Genomic DNA, 19750 nt, shown 5'->3' on the forward strand with positions numbered 1-19750 from the left:
TGAGTCGAGACCAAGATGAAGCAGAAAATTAGGAATCTGCACTAAAAGAAAAAAATGAGATGAGCAAGAAAAAATACACGAGCTTATTCCCTAATTGGCACACAACACCTGCAGAATTATCTCATTATTTTCATTGTAGGCTCGGACTTCAAACTTTTTCGTAGAACAATGATAGGAGGAAAGAATGAATGACAACAATCGTGGCTCAACCTGAAAGAAGCAAAGTACCGATATTGATATTTCACATATAACTCGGTAACATCCATACATATCACTGAAGTTCTGATTTAGGGTGTCATCCTAAGACTGAAATTTCTTTTCTTTTCTGTTTTTTTGGGCCAACCGCATAAGAAATGCCTACCTGAAGTAAACGGAAATCTGCGGGATATCGACATCGTTGTCGTCGTCATCCTCACAAGCCACTACGACATCAAAGTGCCGTCGATATGGAGGCAGCACTGCCTTGGCCACTTCCCTAACCAGATCCACTAACTTCTTATCCATGCGTTCTCTATGCTTTGGGAACATGCTGTTAAAAAGTAGGCAACTCCCATAAGAGATGCTGTACGCATTCAAGCCCTTGTCTTTCAGCCATTGAAGAAGCTCTCTCAAAGTTGGATTGCCCTTCAAAATCCATCTGTCCCACACTGTCCAGCTCATATCTTTGTGCTCGATCACCTTAGGAGGAACAGGCTCGGCTATTGAGAACAGAGGCAGTGCTAGGTTGGCAAAGGTGTTTCTGTAGTCCTCTAATTTGTGCCCTCCACCCAGAATCTTGTACAGCTCCAAGCAGACAAGACCTGTCGCCATAGCAGTGGAGGTTGCAATTGCAGGGATGATCCTCCCTGCAATGAACTTGGCCTTAAGTTTGTCAACTTCAGGGATTCCATAGTTCCTTGCCCTCATGTTTGCAAGTCCAGCTATTAGGTCCATATGATAGTTTGTGTCATCATCCTGGACATCAAGAAAATATATGAAGTGCATTAAAAACTAAGTGTATGATTCTAACCTAAAAAATCTATCTGAACAACAAACAGAATTCTGTGTTTTGAGCTTTCAACAGACGCATGAACAGAAATAACATTGTTCAAATGCTAAATTATGGAGTGAGTTATAAATGAACAACAATAAAGTACTATATTTTCAGTAGCTCGATAATGTGGGATGAACAAGGCTAACTACAGCAGCCCATTTACTCACAATGTTATATATTATATAAGAAAGTCCATTTACTTCCTCTGGAGACTTTAGAAATAGTTTTGCAAAAGGTTCCCTATCATCATGCACACCAAGCACTAGGGTGCAATACTTCTCTTAGGCCACTCATAGGTACACTTCTTGAGAACACGAGCCAAGTTTGGGAAGATTTTAAATAAGCTTAGCCATAAAACTGAGATTCCAGAAAAAAATGTCAACAATAAAAATCAATTAAGTCGAGCCTAAGAACTGAAACACGTCAAAATTAAGTCCAAAAATATTTACTACAAATCTGCATTCTCTTCGTAGTGGGGAGGGGGAAAGAGAAGAGGGGAGGGGAGAGGAGAGAAAGAAGGGGAATGCTAACCTTCTCAAACTGTATTGGGTTCATCCTGAAACCTGGCGACATCTGATTCCGGCTTTGTTCTAACTTCACGATGAACTCATTGATAACAGCAGCATCATCAATTGATGAAGTGGAAAGGCTGCTAGCTTTCTCATCGGTCACAATCTTGACACCTTTCTTGGGCTGGAAATCAGGGACCATTACTTTGTTAACAGCATCAGCCAACTTTCTAGGAGACTTCACCCAATCAGGAATTGGGATGCCAAATGTCTCTGCACGTAGTATGGATGCTGCCATAATAAAACAAAGGTGACTGGGATCATCAACTGAAAACTGCAGTGGGCGAGGGAAACGCTTGGGAGCAGACCAGAATGGTGTTCCATTGCTGGTTGTGGCATCCTCAGGAAAAGTGTATGTTAACTGCTTCACACGGTTAGCAAAGTAGTCTTCAAACCTGGTTTCATCAACACATGCAATCAGAAGCTGAAGTAAAAGACAAATGCTATATAATGTGAACTTAATAAATGCAATTGATAAGTAAAAACAGTACTTCAGACGAGCCCAGCTTATGCTGTCTTGGAATGTTTCACATCTCTCCTTGTCAAGGCATTCAAGAATACGTTCCAAGTTGTCCCTGGCCTGAGCATCACCGGCATTCTTCATTGCAGATGTGTACTCATTCGGGTTGGCTAGATAAGAATTTACTTCAGCTGGTGTTTTCTCAAGCAAACCCTCAAACTCAGATCGAGCCCATGTCAAGCAGTGGTCTATATTGTGAGGGAATGAGTGAACCGTGCACATGGGTGCTTGCTTTTCAGGTGGGTCTCTTGAGGCACCATAATTTTCAGTTAGGTGAGGAATGACCATCTGAGTGTTGCAACAGGCACCTAGCGTTCCTGATTCCAAAAGTGGCTTCTGGAAATATAAGCATCTTTGATCGATGTAAAGTCTAGCATTCACATTGTCAAGAGCATTGATAACAACACTCAGATTCTCCCAGAATTCATCATCAAATACATTCTCTGTCTCAGGCCTTGCACGGTTCTGCAGTGCTTCGATGTTGAGACGAGGGTTTATCAAACCAGCAGCGGAAGCAGCGACTGTTGACTTAGCCTGCCCAATATTCCAGTCCCGGAAGAGAAACTGCCTGGTAAGGTTACTTTTCTCAATTACATCATCATCTGTGATTGTTAACTTCCCTTGTTTACCACAAGAAACCCCCATCAAAGCTAAATTCTTCAAAAATTCACACCCCAGTGCACCAGATCCTACAATAAATACTTTTGCATCCTCCAGGTTCTTCTGAAGCTTGGAGCCAAACACAGAAATCTGTGCATCATAACGACTGCTTAACGGTTTCAGATCGCTAGGATGCAAGGGTTCTGTGGGAAGGGACTCAACTGATTCAAAGTAGAAAAACTGTGCAAAAAAACATAAAATATTGGGTTAACATATAAACATTCAGAACTTCAACAACATTAAGAGTTACAACTGATATGCAATTCAATGCTAAACTCAAAACAGCAGACAAAAACTGGAGTTTACTCAATCAGGTGAGCAGCCCCAATCCATAGTCTGGACAAAGCAAAGCTTCAGCTAGACCCAATTATCAATGTATCAAGTTTCCAGATCCGTTCAGAACCAATACCCAACTTATGTAACTAACCTGGAAAAGAGGATGAAACTTCCCAGAGCAAGCCTTCACAACTTCCTGCCCAACAATACCACCAAACATGGCAGCCATTGGATTCAGCACAGCCCTAGCACCAGATGCAAAATGACGAAGAAGGTTTTGGTCAATCACCTCAAGCCTCCCATCCGATAAGGTATCATTGATGCTAATGACCAAAGAAATTATTTTCTGAGCATCATCCTCGGATCCAGCAACTGGGAAGCGTCCGAACTCTAATTTAAATTTATCAAGAGCCTGAAATGCCAGGTGTAGGAGGGGTGGACGATCAAACTTGGAAAAGTCACTAAGAAGGAAATCACCAGGGTCCCTTAGTGCTTCTCGCAATGGCTTAAAGTTCAATACCTTTGGTTGCTTCACCTGTGTAACTATACCACCTTTCACATATGCAGCATACTCTGTGGTATCCTCCTCAATATTGAATGAGTAAGGTCTTGCATTCTTAACCTTCCTTGCCTTTCCATCATTCAGCTCTGTCATTCCATTAACTTCTGAGAACACAACCAGATCCCCATCCTGAAACTCAAGCCTCTCATCATCAACGCAGGCTACAAGAGCAGGGTTGTCATTGCTAATAGACGCAATTATGCCTGTATGTGGATCCTTACCATCAACATCAAAAACTGTAAACTTAGGGCCAAAGTCACAGAACACACTACCGAAAAGACCCCGTACTTCAGATTTTACAAAGGAGATTGGAGGCTGATGATTATGGCAGTAATTGTCAAATTCAATTGCTTTTTCCAAGCTAATGTCAGTAAAAACTACAACCTGTAAGCACAGAAAACAAACACAGAAATTAATCAAAAGCGTAATCCAAATAAAGCAAATTCATCTTTTTCAAGATTCCAATTATGTTTTTGCGGAAACCAAGTTCCTAAAAAGGACATATAAGTACTATGTCCATCGAGTAGTTCAAGAACAAAGAAAAAATTCATCTCAAAAACTCATAAACAAACACAACTACTACAAGTAGCGGTTGAGCTGATGAAAGAAGAATTTCATATGCCACAGATAACGGGCAGAATTTTTTGCAAGCTAAAAGCACCTTCTGGCTGATAGTATCCTTTTAAAAAAGAGCTGCAACTCTACTTCATATATCCAAACTTTCCCCTATTTAGCTGTTGTCAACTATTTTTTAATTTAATTGACTCTGAGAAACATGGTAAAACCAGACTAGATATTGCCCCAGAGAAGGACCAAAGCACTAGTTGACCAGTTCTACCATCAGGTCAATGGTTGGGCCACTGGTCCATATATATATAAATATTTTATTCTACAGCGTTTAATCATTGAAAAATTTTAAATACCATTTACTCATGCCTGGACTCATTACCACTTGCAGCTTAGTGGTAACAACTTCATACAGATAAAGTTTGTGTAATTGGTTCAAGCTCCCCCACCCTTGCTGTTTGCATCTCAGACTAGATGGAGCCCCTCTTAAGTCTTCAACCTGATTAAATTAACTGTTTTTGTAAAACCGGTGTCCCACTTTAACTAGATATGAATGGGTTTTAATAGTAACATCCATTTGGGTCCATCGAAAGTAACAATCCACTCAAGCAACCAATTAACCTCACTTATCCACCTGACCGCTGTTCCCATGCTAAAAACAATGCTTTTAAGTGGAAAAGAAAACAGCAGAAAATAGGGAAATTGTTTGATGCAAGAACAAGTATTGTTTTAAAGCATAATAATAGCCATAAGCCACTGATGATACCTAAGAGAAATCACACCATATACAAAGTAAAGGTTATGACTGTTTCCTTTTAGTCCCACTCAAACTTCAATTGCTAGCAATAAATTTTTTGAAAAAGTTTGCAATCACACACACGCACAAACACATAATTTGGAAAGAGAGATCTACAAAAATATTAGGAGATTGGGTAAAAGTTTGTATCACACAATACTCTTCCATTTTTGTATCAGCTCATTATCTTATTGTGTATGATTTGCAATATGGGCAAATACAAAAAGACTTAAAGAGGAGGCAAGAAGTTCTAACACATCATCAAGAAAATATTTGCCAACTTGGATAAACATTCCGCCCAACTTACCCAAGCCACATTATGACAAACTCATCCTCTTCTCTAGCAAAACAGGGCTCTGGAAGATCTCATTCAAACGTTGGTAGAAAAGAAGAAACAATGAAGTATTGGGACAAATTGGACAAATCAGAAAGTTTGGTTATGGTTGCAAGTTGCAAGTTGCAATCTTGGGTTGGCTGAGATCTTCAACAGTAAATGAAGCAAAGACTGCACCCATTAAAAAGACTTGGCAGTTTATGCAGTCACATCCAATGTTTATACTCTCTCCTCCCATGCAAGATCTTGAAACAGTCCTTCTACAGAAGTTATTTTGGGCAAGTTTGTGCAGCATTTTTTAACTCACCAACTCTTCTTTTTTTGTTTTTTCTTTCTACTCCTCATTGAATTCATTGACCTTCTTTTCAAGACGCTTTATGTTGGCCTCTGTTTCAAACAATAGGTGAACGACGAAAGATGGAAACGTATGAAATCGTTTAATTCCTCCAATGTTAGCTGATCTCTCTTTGTACCATCCACCATCCACATGCGCATATAATTTTGTAAAAAATAACTTCATTGTTTTTTGATAAGTAATTAAATCCCATTAGAAAGATCAGAAGAGCACAACCAAGTATGCAGGAAAAAAATAACTTGAGTTTTTATTGCTAGCAACCCAAAGACGAACAAAATTAAACCAACAACTTCATCTTCTGTGATTTTAGCTTATTTTGTAGCCTTATTTCTCTTTGCATGATTAACCAAATGCTACATTCGATTTTTTTCCCCCTCAAATCATCTTAAACTTAATTTTCTTTATCCCATCACTTCATATTACCAAACAAATAACAATGGAAGTTAAGCATTGTGTTCATGTGAAATCAACTAAATCAACAATCTCAAACAACGCAAAAACATTACCTGAAAATCCGAAAGCTGTTCCTTAGTCAATTCGGTCGTCAAAGTGGAAATGACCACAGAGTTATTCAATTCCTGCAATTTCTGTACAGAAGCAAGGGCCCGATTCTTTCCCACATCATCCTCCGAGAAAACGAAGTTCCCCGATAAATCCCACAGCTCCACAACACCTTCGTCATGCAATGTCACCGACTTCACGCCAGCAAGAATAAGGTTCTTCGCTGCAAGAAAAATGGCATATAAACCCCAACCCTCATGGTGATTTGTGTGTCATTGCAGAATAGCCTAAGATTAACACACTGTTATATTACCCGATCACTGGTTTTACTCATAATCGATGTGGGACTCCATCACACGTGAAACTCCAACAAAAACGAAAGTACAAGACCCTTGAACCTTAAAAACACACATATTTTGGTATTTACGTACCGATCTCGGCACCGAGACCCTGCATGCCGGAGACAAGAACGTTGGAGGCGAAGAGCCGCCGCATAGTCTCGCGGCCGTACACCGCGAGCTGGCGGCTGTGGAGATCCTCGTCGATGTCCGGGGAGTTCCCGTTTCCCAAAGCCATGATGTTGTCGTTTCCGTCTTCGATTGTGTCGTTGCCGTTTTTGTTGTTGTTGTTGTCGTTGTCGTTCGCAGCCGAGCAGTGCCGCTTGGACGACGATTCTTCTTCTTGTTTTTCTTCGTTTACTGGAACCTCGCCTCCGAGCGCTCTCTTTCTAGGAAGCATATAGGTAGGTGAGCTGTTGAGACGAGATTTCATTTTCCGTTATAACAACAGTCAACAGGCAACTACGAATTTAATGAGACAAGAAAATAAAAAACGACTACAAATATAACGGCGAGAAAAGGAAGAGATACCGAGGGGACTGTGAAGAAGCAAAGGAGTCGATCCTGAGGGGATTTTCTCTTTTTGTTAGGGTTTCACGGCGCTGAGCTGAGATGACGGTGGTCAGGTCGGTTTCATTTCTCTTGTGAATAAGAGAGTGAGTGATATATACTCCAGGGAGAGTTTGCGTGGGGCGTGAAAAAGTGGGGATTCGGATCGGCTAAGTGATGATGATGATGTTCACCAAGGCTTGTTTGGGTGCTTGAATTGCCGGAATCCTGTCGTGGATGGAGGTAATATCGAGCAGAGTAAAATTACTTTGTTTTAACTTAACGTGTTTTAAATACTTTTATCTTATTTTATTTTGTTTGTGTAATGCTAAAAATTACACCACACTGGCATATAACTATTTCACTTGTTAATGTGGCAAGGTCTAGTAGCCCATGGTTAAAAAAATAAATTCAATGATTATTAAACCATGTTATGTTAGTAGTGTGAGATAATTATAAGATAATGGTGTTGTTTAGGGCCGACTCGATACATTTTAAGGCTTAAGATTAAAAGTTTAAGTGATGCATTTTTTAAAAAAATTTAAATAATATTATATTTTTATTTAAAAATCTTTATTCTCACTTTTTAATATGCAAAATTACTTATTAAGTTTTTATATTCAAGTTTTTCTAACATCTCATTTTCCGTTTCCAAAAAGTATCTCAATCTATTGATGATCACACCTCATGAAACATAGGTCAGTAGTCTGAATCAATTATTACGGGTGTTGTCAATAAAATTCAATATCATAATAGATATTATGTTTTAGAAAACCTTTGAGATTAAGACTTTTTTTTTATTTCTTAAAATTAAATAAAAAATATTTTCATGTATTAGAAATTGTTCAAACCTACTATGAATTGAAGAAATAGCTTGATCTACTATATATAAGAAGTAATCAATGAAAATTCAGCTAGCAGTTGAGACTTTGAATCATAATTTATTGTTGACTAGCTGTGAGAATTTTATTTAAGAATTACTTTAATATTAATATATTATTTGATTTTCTTATTTAATGCTATCAATTTTTTAAAAAACTTATTCAATAATTGAATGTTGGTGATTTAAGAAAGTCAAACGATATTATTGCATTTCTTAATTACTTATTTACTGTAATTTGTGGCTTGATTAAATAATGTTGACTATAATTAAAGGCCTTAAATACTTTTTTATAGAATCGATCTTCATTAATATTTATTAGTTAGGAGCCTTATAAATTAGAGGCCTTGGGTGACCGCCTAAGGCTCCAGTCGGCCCCTAGTATCATTTTCTAACATTTATCTTTTGTGACTAGCATAAGAAGTTACTACACGTCACATTACACGATAAATTAGTGTTAATTCTTGTATTACTCATTTTCAATTAGTGTTGGATGAATGTTAGTTGTTTTGGGTTAAATCCAAGAATTATCTTCTCTCCAACCAAGTCTCTCCTTCTCTCCATTCTAGTGGGTTGTGAGGAACCCACCTCACAACCACCTCTGCAGCACAAACCACCCCACCTCCACTAGCCACTAGGTGGTCATTGGCTCAAATTAGGGTTGCATTCGACCTTAGTATTAAATGTTCAAGTTTAACTCATCTTATTTTATTTTAAAGGCAAGTTGAGTTCAAGCTTATCATCAAGCTAGATATTCTATTCAAGTTTGGTCAATTTATTTTTCGAACGAATTATAACTTGTTCACGAGTTGTTCAATTAACTTATTTATTTCTTATATAAAGTATATATCATTATTGTTTATCTTTTCATAAATCATTATTATTCATTAGTTAATTAACTATTATTAACATTTTAGTTAATTAAATAAATTAACTTGAATATTAAATAATTCAATCTCGAGTTTATATGTATGTTTTATATTATGTATATTGTTTTTTCTTATTACCCATTGGTGGTTTAAGAAAAACAAAACTGAGAAATCGTATTTTAAAAAATAAAAAATAGAGTAGAAAATTTGTTAAAATTGTATTGAAAACATAGTAGATAGAGGTAGAAAATCATTTTTTTTATATAGTTAAAATGCATAACATTGTTAGTGATAGGCTTACGATTAATAAAGGAAATCATTGGGGGATTTTGAATCCTGAGTTTTTGCAGTCAAATATTCCAATTACATCATTCATCAACAATTAACTTTCTAAATAATACTTAAAAAAAAAAAAAAAGAAAAAAAAAAGGCTTTATAAATAAATTAATGAATTAACTCGTTGAGTATTTAATTAGAAAAAAAAAAAAAAAAAAGTACCTTTTAAAAATTTGTGCATGTTATTTCCATTTCGGAAAAAGAAAGGTAAATTACGTCGACAGCAGGATTCGAACCTGCGCAGGCATAGCCCAACAGATTTCGAGTCTGTCTCCTTAACCACTCGGACATATCGACGCTTACAATAAACTCTAAACAAAACATATTAATAACCTAATTTATCAACAAAATGGCTGTGTTTTAACCATAATTTTAGCAATTAATTCCTTTCAGATTCAAATTTCCCCATCGCTCAATTCCTTCCCTCTCATCCCCTCTTGGTTTTCCCGCTATCACGAAAAAGATTTTTCTGCCCCAAAATTCGAAGCCAAAGGCATTCTTTCAACAAACCCTAGAGTCTAATTCTAAGTTGAAAGAGAAATTCTGAAACCCTAGACAACCTGAGAGACCGAATCCGGTGCAGAGCAGTCCAAGAAAATGGTCGATTCCTCTAAAACCATCGACGTGGAGCGGCTGATCTCGTACAGCGACGACCTCGTGCGGGTCCTGAAGGACAAGAGAGACATCAACAACATCACTCAGTGTCTCGAACACTCCAAAGCCCTCCGATCTTCCTGCGACTCTGATGTCAGCGAGCTCCAGACCTCGCTTCAAGGTCCATTTACTCGCTTTCTGAAATTCTTTTGTGGTGTTAAGAGTAGAGAGTGTGCTGCTTACTTGTTAATTGATGTTTAGACTGTGTGCCTTTCGGTGGTAAATTTTGAAGAATGAAATCGGGGTTTTTTGGTTGAATACTACGAGTAATACTATGCATTACAACAGTGTGTAGAACTATTGATGAACTCCCAATTGCTGTAGAAGGTGAAGTGTGAGCCTCGAATGAGGGGAGGGGGAAGGGGGGAATATACGCCCTGGGAATAGAATCATGGAGCACGCCCCAAGATTGGAATGGGGAAAAAGAATGGAAAGATAAAGTGGATGGGGAATCCCCCATTTGCTGAGAATAAGAGGAGCAAACAAACTGAATGATATCCATGGGAAAGCATGTGTGTATATTTTGTTAATAGAATATGAATTAAATGTTAAATTCACTATTTCCCACTAGCTTAAACTTTGGGATAATCAGTAATTTAACATAGTATCATAATAGAGTTCCTAAGTTTGAACTCAGACTCATGTGAGGGGATGGTTAGAATATTAATTAAATAATTAAATTTATTATCTTCTATCGGCTTAAGCTTTTTGGATACTAGCTCACTTGGTTAATGTTAAAGTAAGAATTAAGTTAGTGCTCCATCTTAAGATTAGGAAATTTTGTTTTCCTGTTTTTCTTATATTAGGGGTTATAGATTGTCTTTGAAGCTCACAGCCCTTGTTAAACACTTTCTCATAAATATATGCATCATCAAGACATCAAGGAATAAATTATAGCGAAGATGCAGTATTATATCCTTTTATCATAATTCTCATACACCCAGTGGATCTTGAACCCACAACCACAACCCCACCCTCCACTCCATTCTATAATTTTTTTTTCACAAAAAATTATCATCATAACCTGGAAAGATTGTAACGATTTTTTATCATTAGGAATGGGGATGTTGTTTTGAGTATCTTAGTTGAGTCTTGATACTAGTGATCAAGATTTCCATACTAAATTGACACCAGAGACATGGATTTCTATTTCTGTTGCATATTGGAAACAGTAATGAGGGGTTCAAATTGGGTTAGGTTATTTTAACTTGATACTGGGTTGTTGAGAAGTTATATCTTTGACCCCATGCTTTACCCAACAGGAAGGAAGGATCTCAATTGCTTTACGCAATTTTGAACAAACCATCTTGTGGCTATATCATGCACTTGACATGTTCTTATATGAAGCAGATTATCACACAAACATAGATGTATGCAAGAAGAAAACAGAGGAGGCAAAATCTGAGGCTGCTGCAGATGCAAAAATTGATCTTCTTCAGCAAGAATTGGAAGAGGAAATCAAGAAAGAACACTTGCTTATGGATGAGCTTAGATAAGTATTTGGTCAACTTTGAACATGAGCTTTTTCAGATCATTGGTTTTATGTTAATGGTGTTGATTATTTGAGTCTCTCTTGTTTATACAACACAATTATCAGCAACGAGATTAATGATCTAGAAGTACAAATGATTTCCGTTCAAGAAAGAAGGCAGACTCTGAAGAAACTTGAGCAGGATGAGCTTAGGGAACAGTAAGTATATGTTTCTCACATTTAATATCGTCATGAGATTTCATATGTGCATATATCCTTCCTCAATTGTAAAGTAACTGGTGATAATCTGGCAAAACAACAAACTGAGATGATTAGTTATTGAGCACTTGTTATTTAGTTGTTTATTTATTGTGTTATTTATTTATTGCGTTACATTCATGTCTTGAAAAAGCAGTTATGTTCTTTTATCAGTGTCAGGTTTTGTGGGCCGTTATGGCTACAGCTTTCTGAATCTCTATATGACATATTTTTGTGTAAATTAGTCTTATATAACAAGTCAAAGAGATTAATTTAACTAAATAAGCTTGCCAAGCCTGATTAATTTAATACAAGTATTTAATGTGTTTCATTCATGATGCTTCCTGTTAGTAATGGTTTTATTTTTATGTGTGATAACTTTTTTTATTTCTAGTAAACATTTTGGTGCATGAATGTTTAGTGCAAGCAGAAGAACAATTGTGTTGGTATGGAGAAGGCTATTACTTAATCCAAAGTTGATTTGTCATTTGAACATCTTTTCAATACCTTTTCCTTATGCTGGGTTTGACAGGCAGAAGTTATCCCACTAGGAGATGTTTTAGATTCACAAAATGTTTCTCAATGTAACTCACGCGAAGCACAGCCTAGATGTTCCCTGGTGTTAGGCAATACAGGAAAACAGCTGGCCTGGTATTGCTTAGTATATGGTGGCTCTAGTGTGCTTTAGAAGTTTCCAGGCATTCCTTCGAGGAATACTGAGGTCTTTCGCTACACTTACCATATTATTGTTCTTAGAAGATCTTGCCCCGTGGATATACTTTTGTGAATCTTTTGTTGCAGTGTTAGATGATCTCCCTCTCTCTGAGAAGAAGAGACCGAGTTAAGTTCCATAAATATCAACAAGATACATTTCTGTGTTATCTTGCAGGAGGATGCTTTCATTGTACGCTTCTGTCACAAATATTATTCCAAACTTGGATGACAATTCCAGAATTTCAGGCCGTATCCTTCTGTTGCGTTTTCGCATATTTGATATTCTTTCTTTTACGTGGCTATATTCAGATTCACAGTCACCTAATATCATTACAACTCTGCTCTCCTTAATCCTTATGAATTGCAGATATTGTGGATAGGGATAAAAAAGTAATTGAGAAGTTCGAATTTGACCCAAGGAAGGTAGATTCTCTTGATGTTTGTAATGGCATTTGGAAAATGATAAGTTCGTGATAGGTATTGGACATTTTTCCTTTCAGATGGCATGTGTAATATGGTTTGCTAATTACCTGTCTGGTATTCTAGGGTTTTCGCTTTTTCGCTTATTCAAGGTGTAACCTTTAGTTTGTGTTTGTGATAAGTTACTGTAGAGGAATGTTTTCTGATGTTTAGTTGTGGGGGTTTTGCTGGTGCCTGCAGAAGGTATTTTAGTTTCTTTTCACTTTTGTTATATTCAAGAAACATAAGCGTTTTATGGAGAATGTAATATTCTAATTAACATTGTAAATAAGATTTGAAATTAGCATTAAGATTACACAGACAATACACTATTAGCAGTAGTTGGATCTTTATTATCACCTACTTAGTTTTAAAGTTGTCAATTCTAATCTCTACAACTGCCTAGTCACCACCACTACAATCCCATGATAACCGTCAGCCACTTTTATATTGTGATTAGATGAGTCACGAGAATATCTATTCAAAACCCATGAAATGCTTAGGCAATATTTTTAGCTAATTGCACTCGACCTGAATTCTTGCACTTCAGCTTTTGCTATTGCAGTTGACATGATTTATAAATTTTTCCCACTCATTAGGAAGGAGACATCTGATTTCAATTTCCACATAATCCATAATATATTGGTTCCAGTTACTTAAACCAGAAGTATATCATCCGTGATATATAAACAGTGATATTCAAACAACGTAGTTCCTAGGAGCTTACTGTCATCAATCTAAGCACCATATAAATCAGTTGGTAACTTATTATTATCATAGTAGCAGACCACCCGTGAAGGGCATATATATCTGAATTAGGCTGGAAGTTCCATGTTCATAATGGCGCTGGCATGAAGCTAGCGGCGACGGGGCATTTTCTTTGCTTCAGTTGCATTACAGTGTGTTGGTTGGATTGAATTTGCCTTCCCAGCTAAGTTGATCTTGTTTGGAAGTGATTTACAAGCCTTTAATTTGAGATGGCCTTTGTACGCCTTGCACACATAGGACACAAAGTTTTCATATTCCTGCAGCCCGAATTCAAGAATTGGTGAGTGAACGAGGGGGATGAGGATTCCTGTTATTAGGCGAGAGGGTTGCAGGATCTACCTATTCCGAGCAACCTAAAATGTGGGAGCCACCTGTCCTGGACAGGTGATGCCCACAACCCCCACTACCCCCACTCTCTAAATTTTTACTTAATAACAAGAAATCCCAATTTCAAAGGAGAGAGAGAAGGTACGAACGTCATAAAGTGGTACGTTATTAACCACCACCCATGGTACATACTTATGAGTTGGATTAAGATGATACGTTTCATCAGCGTAACGAAGAATAAGCTGCATGTCGATTCATTATACAAAAAGATTAGAGGTTTCACACTAATGAATTTGATTGAACATGCAAATATAATGGACAAAAACATAATGCGATGACCCGATGAAACTTTACTTCTCTCCCATGGCCGCTATTGTAGCATTCTGAAACAGGCTTTGGATTCAACCCCAGCTTTTGACAACAAGAATTCCATGTTTTTTCCCCCAGCTGCTTTTGTTCAGAGGCTTGACGCTCAACACACTCAATGAACTTGAAATGTTGCTTCTGCATCAGAGATACTCATTATAGTTAACATATGAGAACTCTAAATTACTTTGATAAATATTTCTGCAGCCAAAGATTGTGAGATGTATTCCTGAACATTGAGGAAGAGAGCAGGCTTTACCACATCTGGCCAGATGTTAATGGCGCAGGCTTCTATGCTGTTCAGGTAGCATTCATCTGGCCCATGCTGCAAAAAGTTAACACCAAAAACAATCAAATAGATGAAACACAAAAGGATTATATATAACACATTCCTTTCTGCATCAATCTAAAGGATATAATTGAAGAAAATGATCATGGAAGAGCATCAAAATGTGACCTGGCAAATGATTGTCTTGTTGGGTTCTAGGACACGAGCATTGCCCCATGGAACAAACCGGAGGTTGACAATGTCGATGAGATCCTCCACAAACAGTTTCAGCAGGTTATTTTTTATGAACGCCTGGCAATATGGACACAGAGTTTCATAATACAAAGACAGAGTGACTGGAGATGAGTTTGCTTTCTGGGATTTGAGAGGAGATGGGACCTTGATGCCATGGTGTTCTGCAGAAGAACAGGATGGAGACATGAGCATGAACAGCAGAGAAGCTAGGACAATGAAGGAGAAGGATTTAAGAAGAGCCATTTTGGAGAGCCAAGCACATTCAACCTATCTAGCTCTCATGTAATTAACATGGGCACACACACATATATATAGCTCCCTGATGTTTTACTCTTTCACGTTAAAACACTATTTGTACTAATTGAATCATTTAATTAATTGGGTTAAATACAAAATGGGTCCCTATCCTTTTGGTTGTATCAAAATCAGACTTTGAGTTTTGAAGAGTGATAAAATTATTCTTTGTATTTTCTGATAGTGTAAAAGGAATTATTCTGTCTACTTTTGTTAACATATTGTTTTTTCTGGGCAATTCTTGATTATAAATGAAGAATGGAGATGTAAGGACAACGGTGTTAGGTTAGGCATATAAGAAACCCCTCGATTTGATGATGGAATAACATATTGTCATAACACTGGCGTTAGGTGTGATTTTATTTCTTGTGATGTGATAGGGCTAAAGCAGAGCCAGGGATCAGATGGAGAATTGATTTAACAGATTGTCATGTGATGATTATGTGAAAATGGTACACGTGGTGCAACGTGATTGGACCAATTGGCTTTTTTTTTTTTTTTCCTATACATGTCAAACGGCCCACTAATGGAAGTAAACAAAATGATTTATTTTACATTGGCAAAAAGCTTAATGACTAATTTTACCACTTTTGAAAACCCAAAGACTGATTTGATAAACACGCCAAAAGCACATGGACCACTTTTGTATTTAACCCTAATTAATATTTCAATACTCTTTCTTACATGTGATTTCACTGTAGAGGTTTAACCATTGTTGAATCATCGTAGTGCTCTTTTTTACATGAGACTTAATAGGTAAAATATTTAATTAAAATAATAAGTAAATTACAAAAATAGAGTTTAAATTCAAAACTTATACTTTAACACCATATTAAAACACCACTTGCTTCAAAATGTTAAACTCTTAAAAAATTTAAATTAAATCATATAATTAATATTCTTCAACCATAATAAAGGCTTATGGATGATGGATCGTGAAAGTGACTACCGCTTTCTCCTAACTTGTTGACCTAATCAATGTTGTGAGTGATGCTCCCAAATTATTGCTTTAATTGGTAATTTGTGAGTTTTATGGTGGGTGGCTCCATAATAATGTATTAATGTGGGTGCAGCTTTGAATAGGTAGATAATTAATTTCGTATAGGTAGTATATAATATATGGTCACGTGATCATGAGTAAATGCTATAGAACAAACTCCTCCATGAAGTGTTCTAACATTTCTTTCTTCCATCCATCGATTGAAAAGAATATTTATATAAGATAAATGGTAAATCACTATTTATTTTAAATTAGATAAAAAAAAAAAATCAAAATTTTTTTACATAATACATGGAATATTTAATTTACTATAATGGTGAAATATGCTACTAAGAGTATTACAGTATCTACTACAAGTTAATTACAAACTTAACTGATATTCCACATCACAATCATGTAAACTACAACATCAGTTACTAAATAATTAAATTTGTTTATTAAATTTTACTGCTTAATTATTTCACCCACTATCTCTAAGTATGATGGGCCCCTAAAAGAAGCCCAATTTCTCACGGATCATTGTCTATTCCTCAACTTGATTGACTTATTGGGCAGGTAGTTCTAAAAATGGATGTCCAATATGAACAAGAAAAGTATTTTGTGGTGGTGAGTGACTCAGAGCTATAAATTAAACTTGACACTTGCTTTGCTTGTCATTTCAATTAAAGTGAGATAGATTTCTTGTTTCTCTAGGTGCTACCTTTGATATTGATCACTTGTATTTAGGTTGTAGGTCAAACATTTTAAGGTCAGGCGTGAACCTTAAATCTAAATTGTTGGAATATTAATTAACTGATTAAATTCATCATTTTTTTTTTATTAATTTAAGTGTTTAAGATAATTGGTAATTTAATGAATCTCATGTCTCTGTAATTTACTTCCTATTTTGATTAAATATTCCACGATTTGATCTTTACTTATTAAAGGTTCTATCATCTTAATCTCTTGAAATAATTAGTGATTTAACATAAATACTGGTTTTTAAGTCCATCGGTGGTGAAAGGCAATCGGAGGCTTGATTGTTAATACGAAATTTAGATGTATTTTATGGCAAGCTTATGGAAGCAATAGTTGTGTGGAACCCTTGTTAATGATAGAGTCATTTTAATTTACCACCTTAATCTTGTCCCTTACATGCCTCCATTTCAAGCAGGTTTTAGTGTTTGAGTTAATTGGTTTATCATTAGCCATGGCTCATCTCAGTCACATAAGGAAATTCTACTTCATAGTTGCTGAGTCACATAAGCTTTAGGACTTCTGCTCTACCACATGTTACTGAAACAGAGCTACTTCCTATATTCAAGCTAATGTATGTTACTGAAACATATTGTAAATCCTTCTGAAGCTTCCACCACAAGGTGCAACCATGAGGTTTTCAGTTGCCTTGGATATTCTTCTGCTTGAGGGCATCTAGCCTTCTTGTTTTCACATATATGGAGAGTTTAATGGATTCCTATGCCTTCTAATTATCTAGTTGATCTTTGGTCCAACTGATTTGCAGGCCTCTGGTGCACCATTCCCTTTGTATGCCTTGCAGACATAGGCTACAAAATTTTGATAGTCCTGCATAAGACACAGCCAATACATATCCATGAGAGAGAGGTTATGAAGCACGTGCTCCAATCCCAACGAGTTGAGTTCCCGGACCCGAGCGGAGTCCGTTGAAAGGTTAATTAGGGGCTAACCTCTTGGAGGGGTTGATTATTCACAACCACCCATGGCACAGATTTATGAGGTGGGTTGAGATGGGCAGCTTCATCAGCATATTTTTGTATAAGCTGCATGTCAATTTCCTTTTAGACATCACAATTCAATGGGTTGGGAAAGCAGTATATCTCATGCCCTAGTGAATATTAATTAATTCAATATTGAATTATAAGAATACCATATCATCAATTTCCCAAGGAGAAAATCAGAATTTGAAAAGATGAAGTTAACCTTTGTTCCATTTCCACTGACATAGCAATCCAAAACGGGTTTCTTAGGCAACCCCAGAGAGTCGAAACAACTTTGCCAATCGTTGTGCCTTCCCTCAATGACAAGAAACTCAAAGCAGTAGATCAAAGCATAATGCTTGTTCTGCAATAGTAATTAATCAAAAAAAAAAAAAAAAAAAACTGTGATCTCAAAACCAAATCTACCATCTTTTAAGTCTGCTTCATTCTAAAGAGAACTGTTCTACCTATACTCCATATGAACATTAAAATTTCCCAGTAAATATGTTCATCAGTAATGAAGAAAATCATATAATTCATCTTGTGCATTCATAGTGTTAGAATATATGATATGGTTCCATAATATGACAACTATCCTATCGTATGAAGAAACAAAGACACAAAAGAGAAAGAAAAGTACACAAAAGAGCAGAAATACAACAGAAAGCATTCAGGCAACTGTGGAAGGAGGAAAATTCTTTGAGAGACATTGCTTTAGGCTCTCTGGATGGATGAAAGCTTACCACATCACGCAAAACGTCAATGGCGCAGGCTTGCAAAGTATTTAGTACGCATTCATCAGAACCATGCTGCAAAATTGTGTGAAAAGATTCAATTCAAACAAGCAACAATCATGTTGAAAATAGAACAAGCCTTAATGCATGAAAACTGGGAAAATTTTTGATTGACAGAGGTGGCTCTGCAGCCTCTGCTTAATAAAATTGCTCATACAAAATATTGAAAGAAAAAAAAAAACAAACAAACAAATGGGGATGAAAATCTGACCTGACAAACAATGGCATTGTTAGATTTATTGACAAAAGAGTTGCCCCAGGGAACCAGCCTGAGATTGGTGATAGTGATGAGATCTTTGTCGAAGACTCCTGCGAGATTTTTCACAATGAAAGTGGCGCAGGATGGGCAGAGAGTGTCATAGTAGAGAGACAGATTAACCTTCTGAAAACCAACAGCTGAGATCTTGTGGCGATTATCATCGTTTGGATAGGAAGAAAAGGCAGTAGAAGGGGATTGGAAAAAGGACAAGAAGAAGAAGAAGAAGAAAACTGTTGAACATGTGAAAAGTAGCCTAGGAGAAGCCATTTGTTTGAGACCATGTAGAGAAACAGGACACATGTATATATGGTTTGAGGAATCTGTGCTTTTGAATGTGTAATGTGACATCAATGACCTCATGTCAATAAAAAAATAAATAAATAAATAAAATACTAAGAACCAAATTAAAATCAAGCGAAAAAAAAAAAAAAAAAAACTCATCAGAAAAGAAATTATTATCTTCTGTCTATTCAATACAGCACGTGAACCATGAAAGTAATAGTCCAAAATCTTCGTACGAGTCATGTGAACTCCTTCAATGAGCCCAACATGAGTAGACTTTCTACGACTGTTTGGGGTGAGGAAGCATGCATCCTCCATAGCTAGACTGATAAAAGATCAAATGTTTTCGAAAAAATGAAAAGATTTACAGGTTTTGGTGCAGACTTCAATTCCTAGCACTAGCAGACAGAAGTGGCTTACAGGCCCCGTACATAAAGTAAATGTTAGATAAAATCTATTAATGTTGTAATTTATGGCCGGTTTAGAATTGCGTTTGAGTGGCTTAAAAGTGTTTTTAACATTCAAAAAGTTCATTTGAAAAAAAGTACTCGTTTGGTAAAAAAAATTGAAAGCGCTTTTAAGGGTTCAAAAAATATAAAAATAGCTAAAAAACACTTTTGCAAAAGTTTAAAAATAAAGTTTTTGCCCAAAAGCTCTTTTTAACTTAAAAATTCTATTTCTTAAACGCAATTCCAAACAAGCTTTTAGTAGAACCAGTTGA

The 19750-nt window shown here is 36.5% G+C and overlaps 4 protein-coding genes and 1 non-coding gene across 6 annotated transcripts; 1 reads left to right on the forward strand and 4 right to left on the reverse strand.

Annotated features, from left to right (window-relative positions):
• Positions 1–216: 216 nt before the first annotated feature.
• LOC132191476 (ubiquitin-activating enzyme E1 2) lies at positions 217–7255 on the reverse strand. 2 transcript variants are annotated; one of them, XM_059606505.2, is made up of 7 exons: positions 7043–7252; positions 6605–6924; positions 6179–6396; positions 3210–4004; positions 2094–2962; positions 1565–1997; positions 217–954 (listed from the first exon to the last, which is right to left on the reverse strand). In XM_059606505.2, the coding sequence occupies exons 2-7, from the start codon at positions 6909–6911 to the stop codon at positions 358–360; spliced, it is 3219 nt and encodes a 1072-aa protein (XP_059462488.2). In that variant the 5' UTR covers positions 6912–6924; positions 7043–7252; the 3' UTR covers positions 217–357. The 2 variants fall into 2 exon arrangements, with proteins under 2 accessions (XP_059462488.2, XP_059462486.2); XM_059606503.2 differs by having other exon boundaries at positions 1565–2962; positions 7043–7255.
• A 2105-nt stretch (positions 7256–9360) lies between these two features.
• TRNAS-CGA (transfer RNA serine (anticodon CGA)) lies at positions 9361–9442 on the reverse strand. The gene has a single exon. It is a non-coding gene; the product is annotated as a tRNA-Ser (tRNA).
• A 91-nt stretch (positions 9443–9533) lies between these two features.
• On the forward strand, positions 9534–13017 carry LOC132191979 (kinetochore protein SPC24 homolog). The gene is made up of 5 exons (XM_059607147.2): positions 9534–9920; positions 11150–11291; positions 11388–11489; positions 12418–12491; positions 12610–13017. The coding sequence occupies exons 1-5, from the start codon at positions 9743–9745 to the stop codon at positions 12714–12716; spliced, it is 603 nt and encodes a 200-aa protein (XP_059463130.2). The 5' UTR covers positions 9534–9742; the 3' UTR covers positions 12717–13017.
• Positions 13018–13204: 187 nt separating this feature from the next.
• LOC132161839 (gamma-interferon-responsive lysosomal thiol protein) lies at positions 13205–14984 on the reverse strand. Its single transcript, XM_059572038.2, has 5 exons — positions 14620–14984; positions 14422–14487; positions 14151–14300; positions 13946–14038; positions 13205–13726 (listed from the first exon to the last, which is right to left on the reverse strand). Exons 1-5 carry the CDS (start codon positions 14926–14928, stop codon positions 13559–13561), a joined length of 786 nt encoding a protein of 261 aa, XP_059428021.2. The 5' UTR covers positions 14929–14984; the 3' UTR covers positions 13205–13558.
• A 2198-nt stretch (positions 14985–17182) lies between these two features.
• On the reverse strand, positions 17183–19052 carry LOC132161705 (gamma-interferon-responsive lysosomal thiol protein). The gene is made up of 5 exons (XM_059571881.2): positions 18700–19052; positions 18438–18503; positions 17918–18058; positions 17665–17757; positions 17183–17542 (listed from the first exon to the last, which is right to left on the reverse strand). The coding sequence occupies exons 1-5, from the start codon at positions 19045–19047 to the stop codon at positions 17450–17452; spliced, it is 741 nt and encodes a 246-aa protein (XP_059427864.2). The 5' UTR covers positions 19048–19052; the 3' UTR covers positions 17183–17449.
• Positions 19053–19750: the final 698 nt, after the last annotated feature.

This window comes from Corylus avellana, chromosome 10 (genome assembly GCF_965113065.1).
Source record: "Corylus avellana chromosome 10, dhCorAvel1.hap1.2, whole genome shotgun sequence".
Lineage (NCBI taxonomy): Eukaryota > Viridiplantae > Streptophyta > Magnoliopsida > Fagales > Betulaceae > Corylus > Corylus avellana.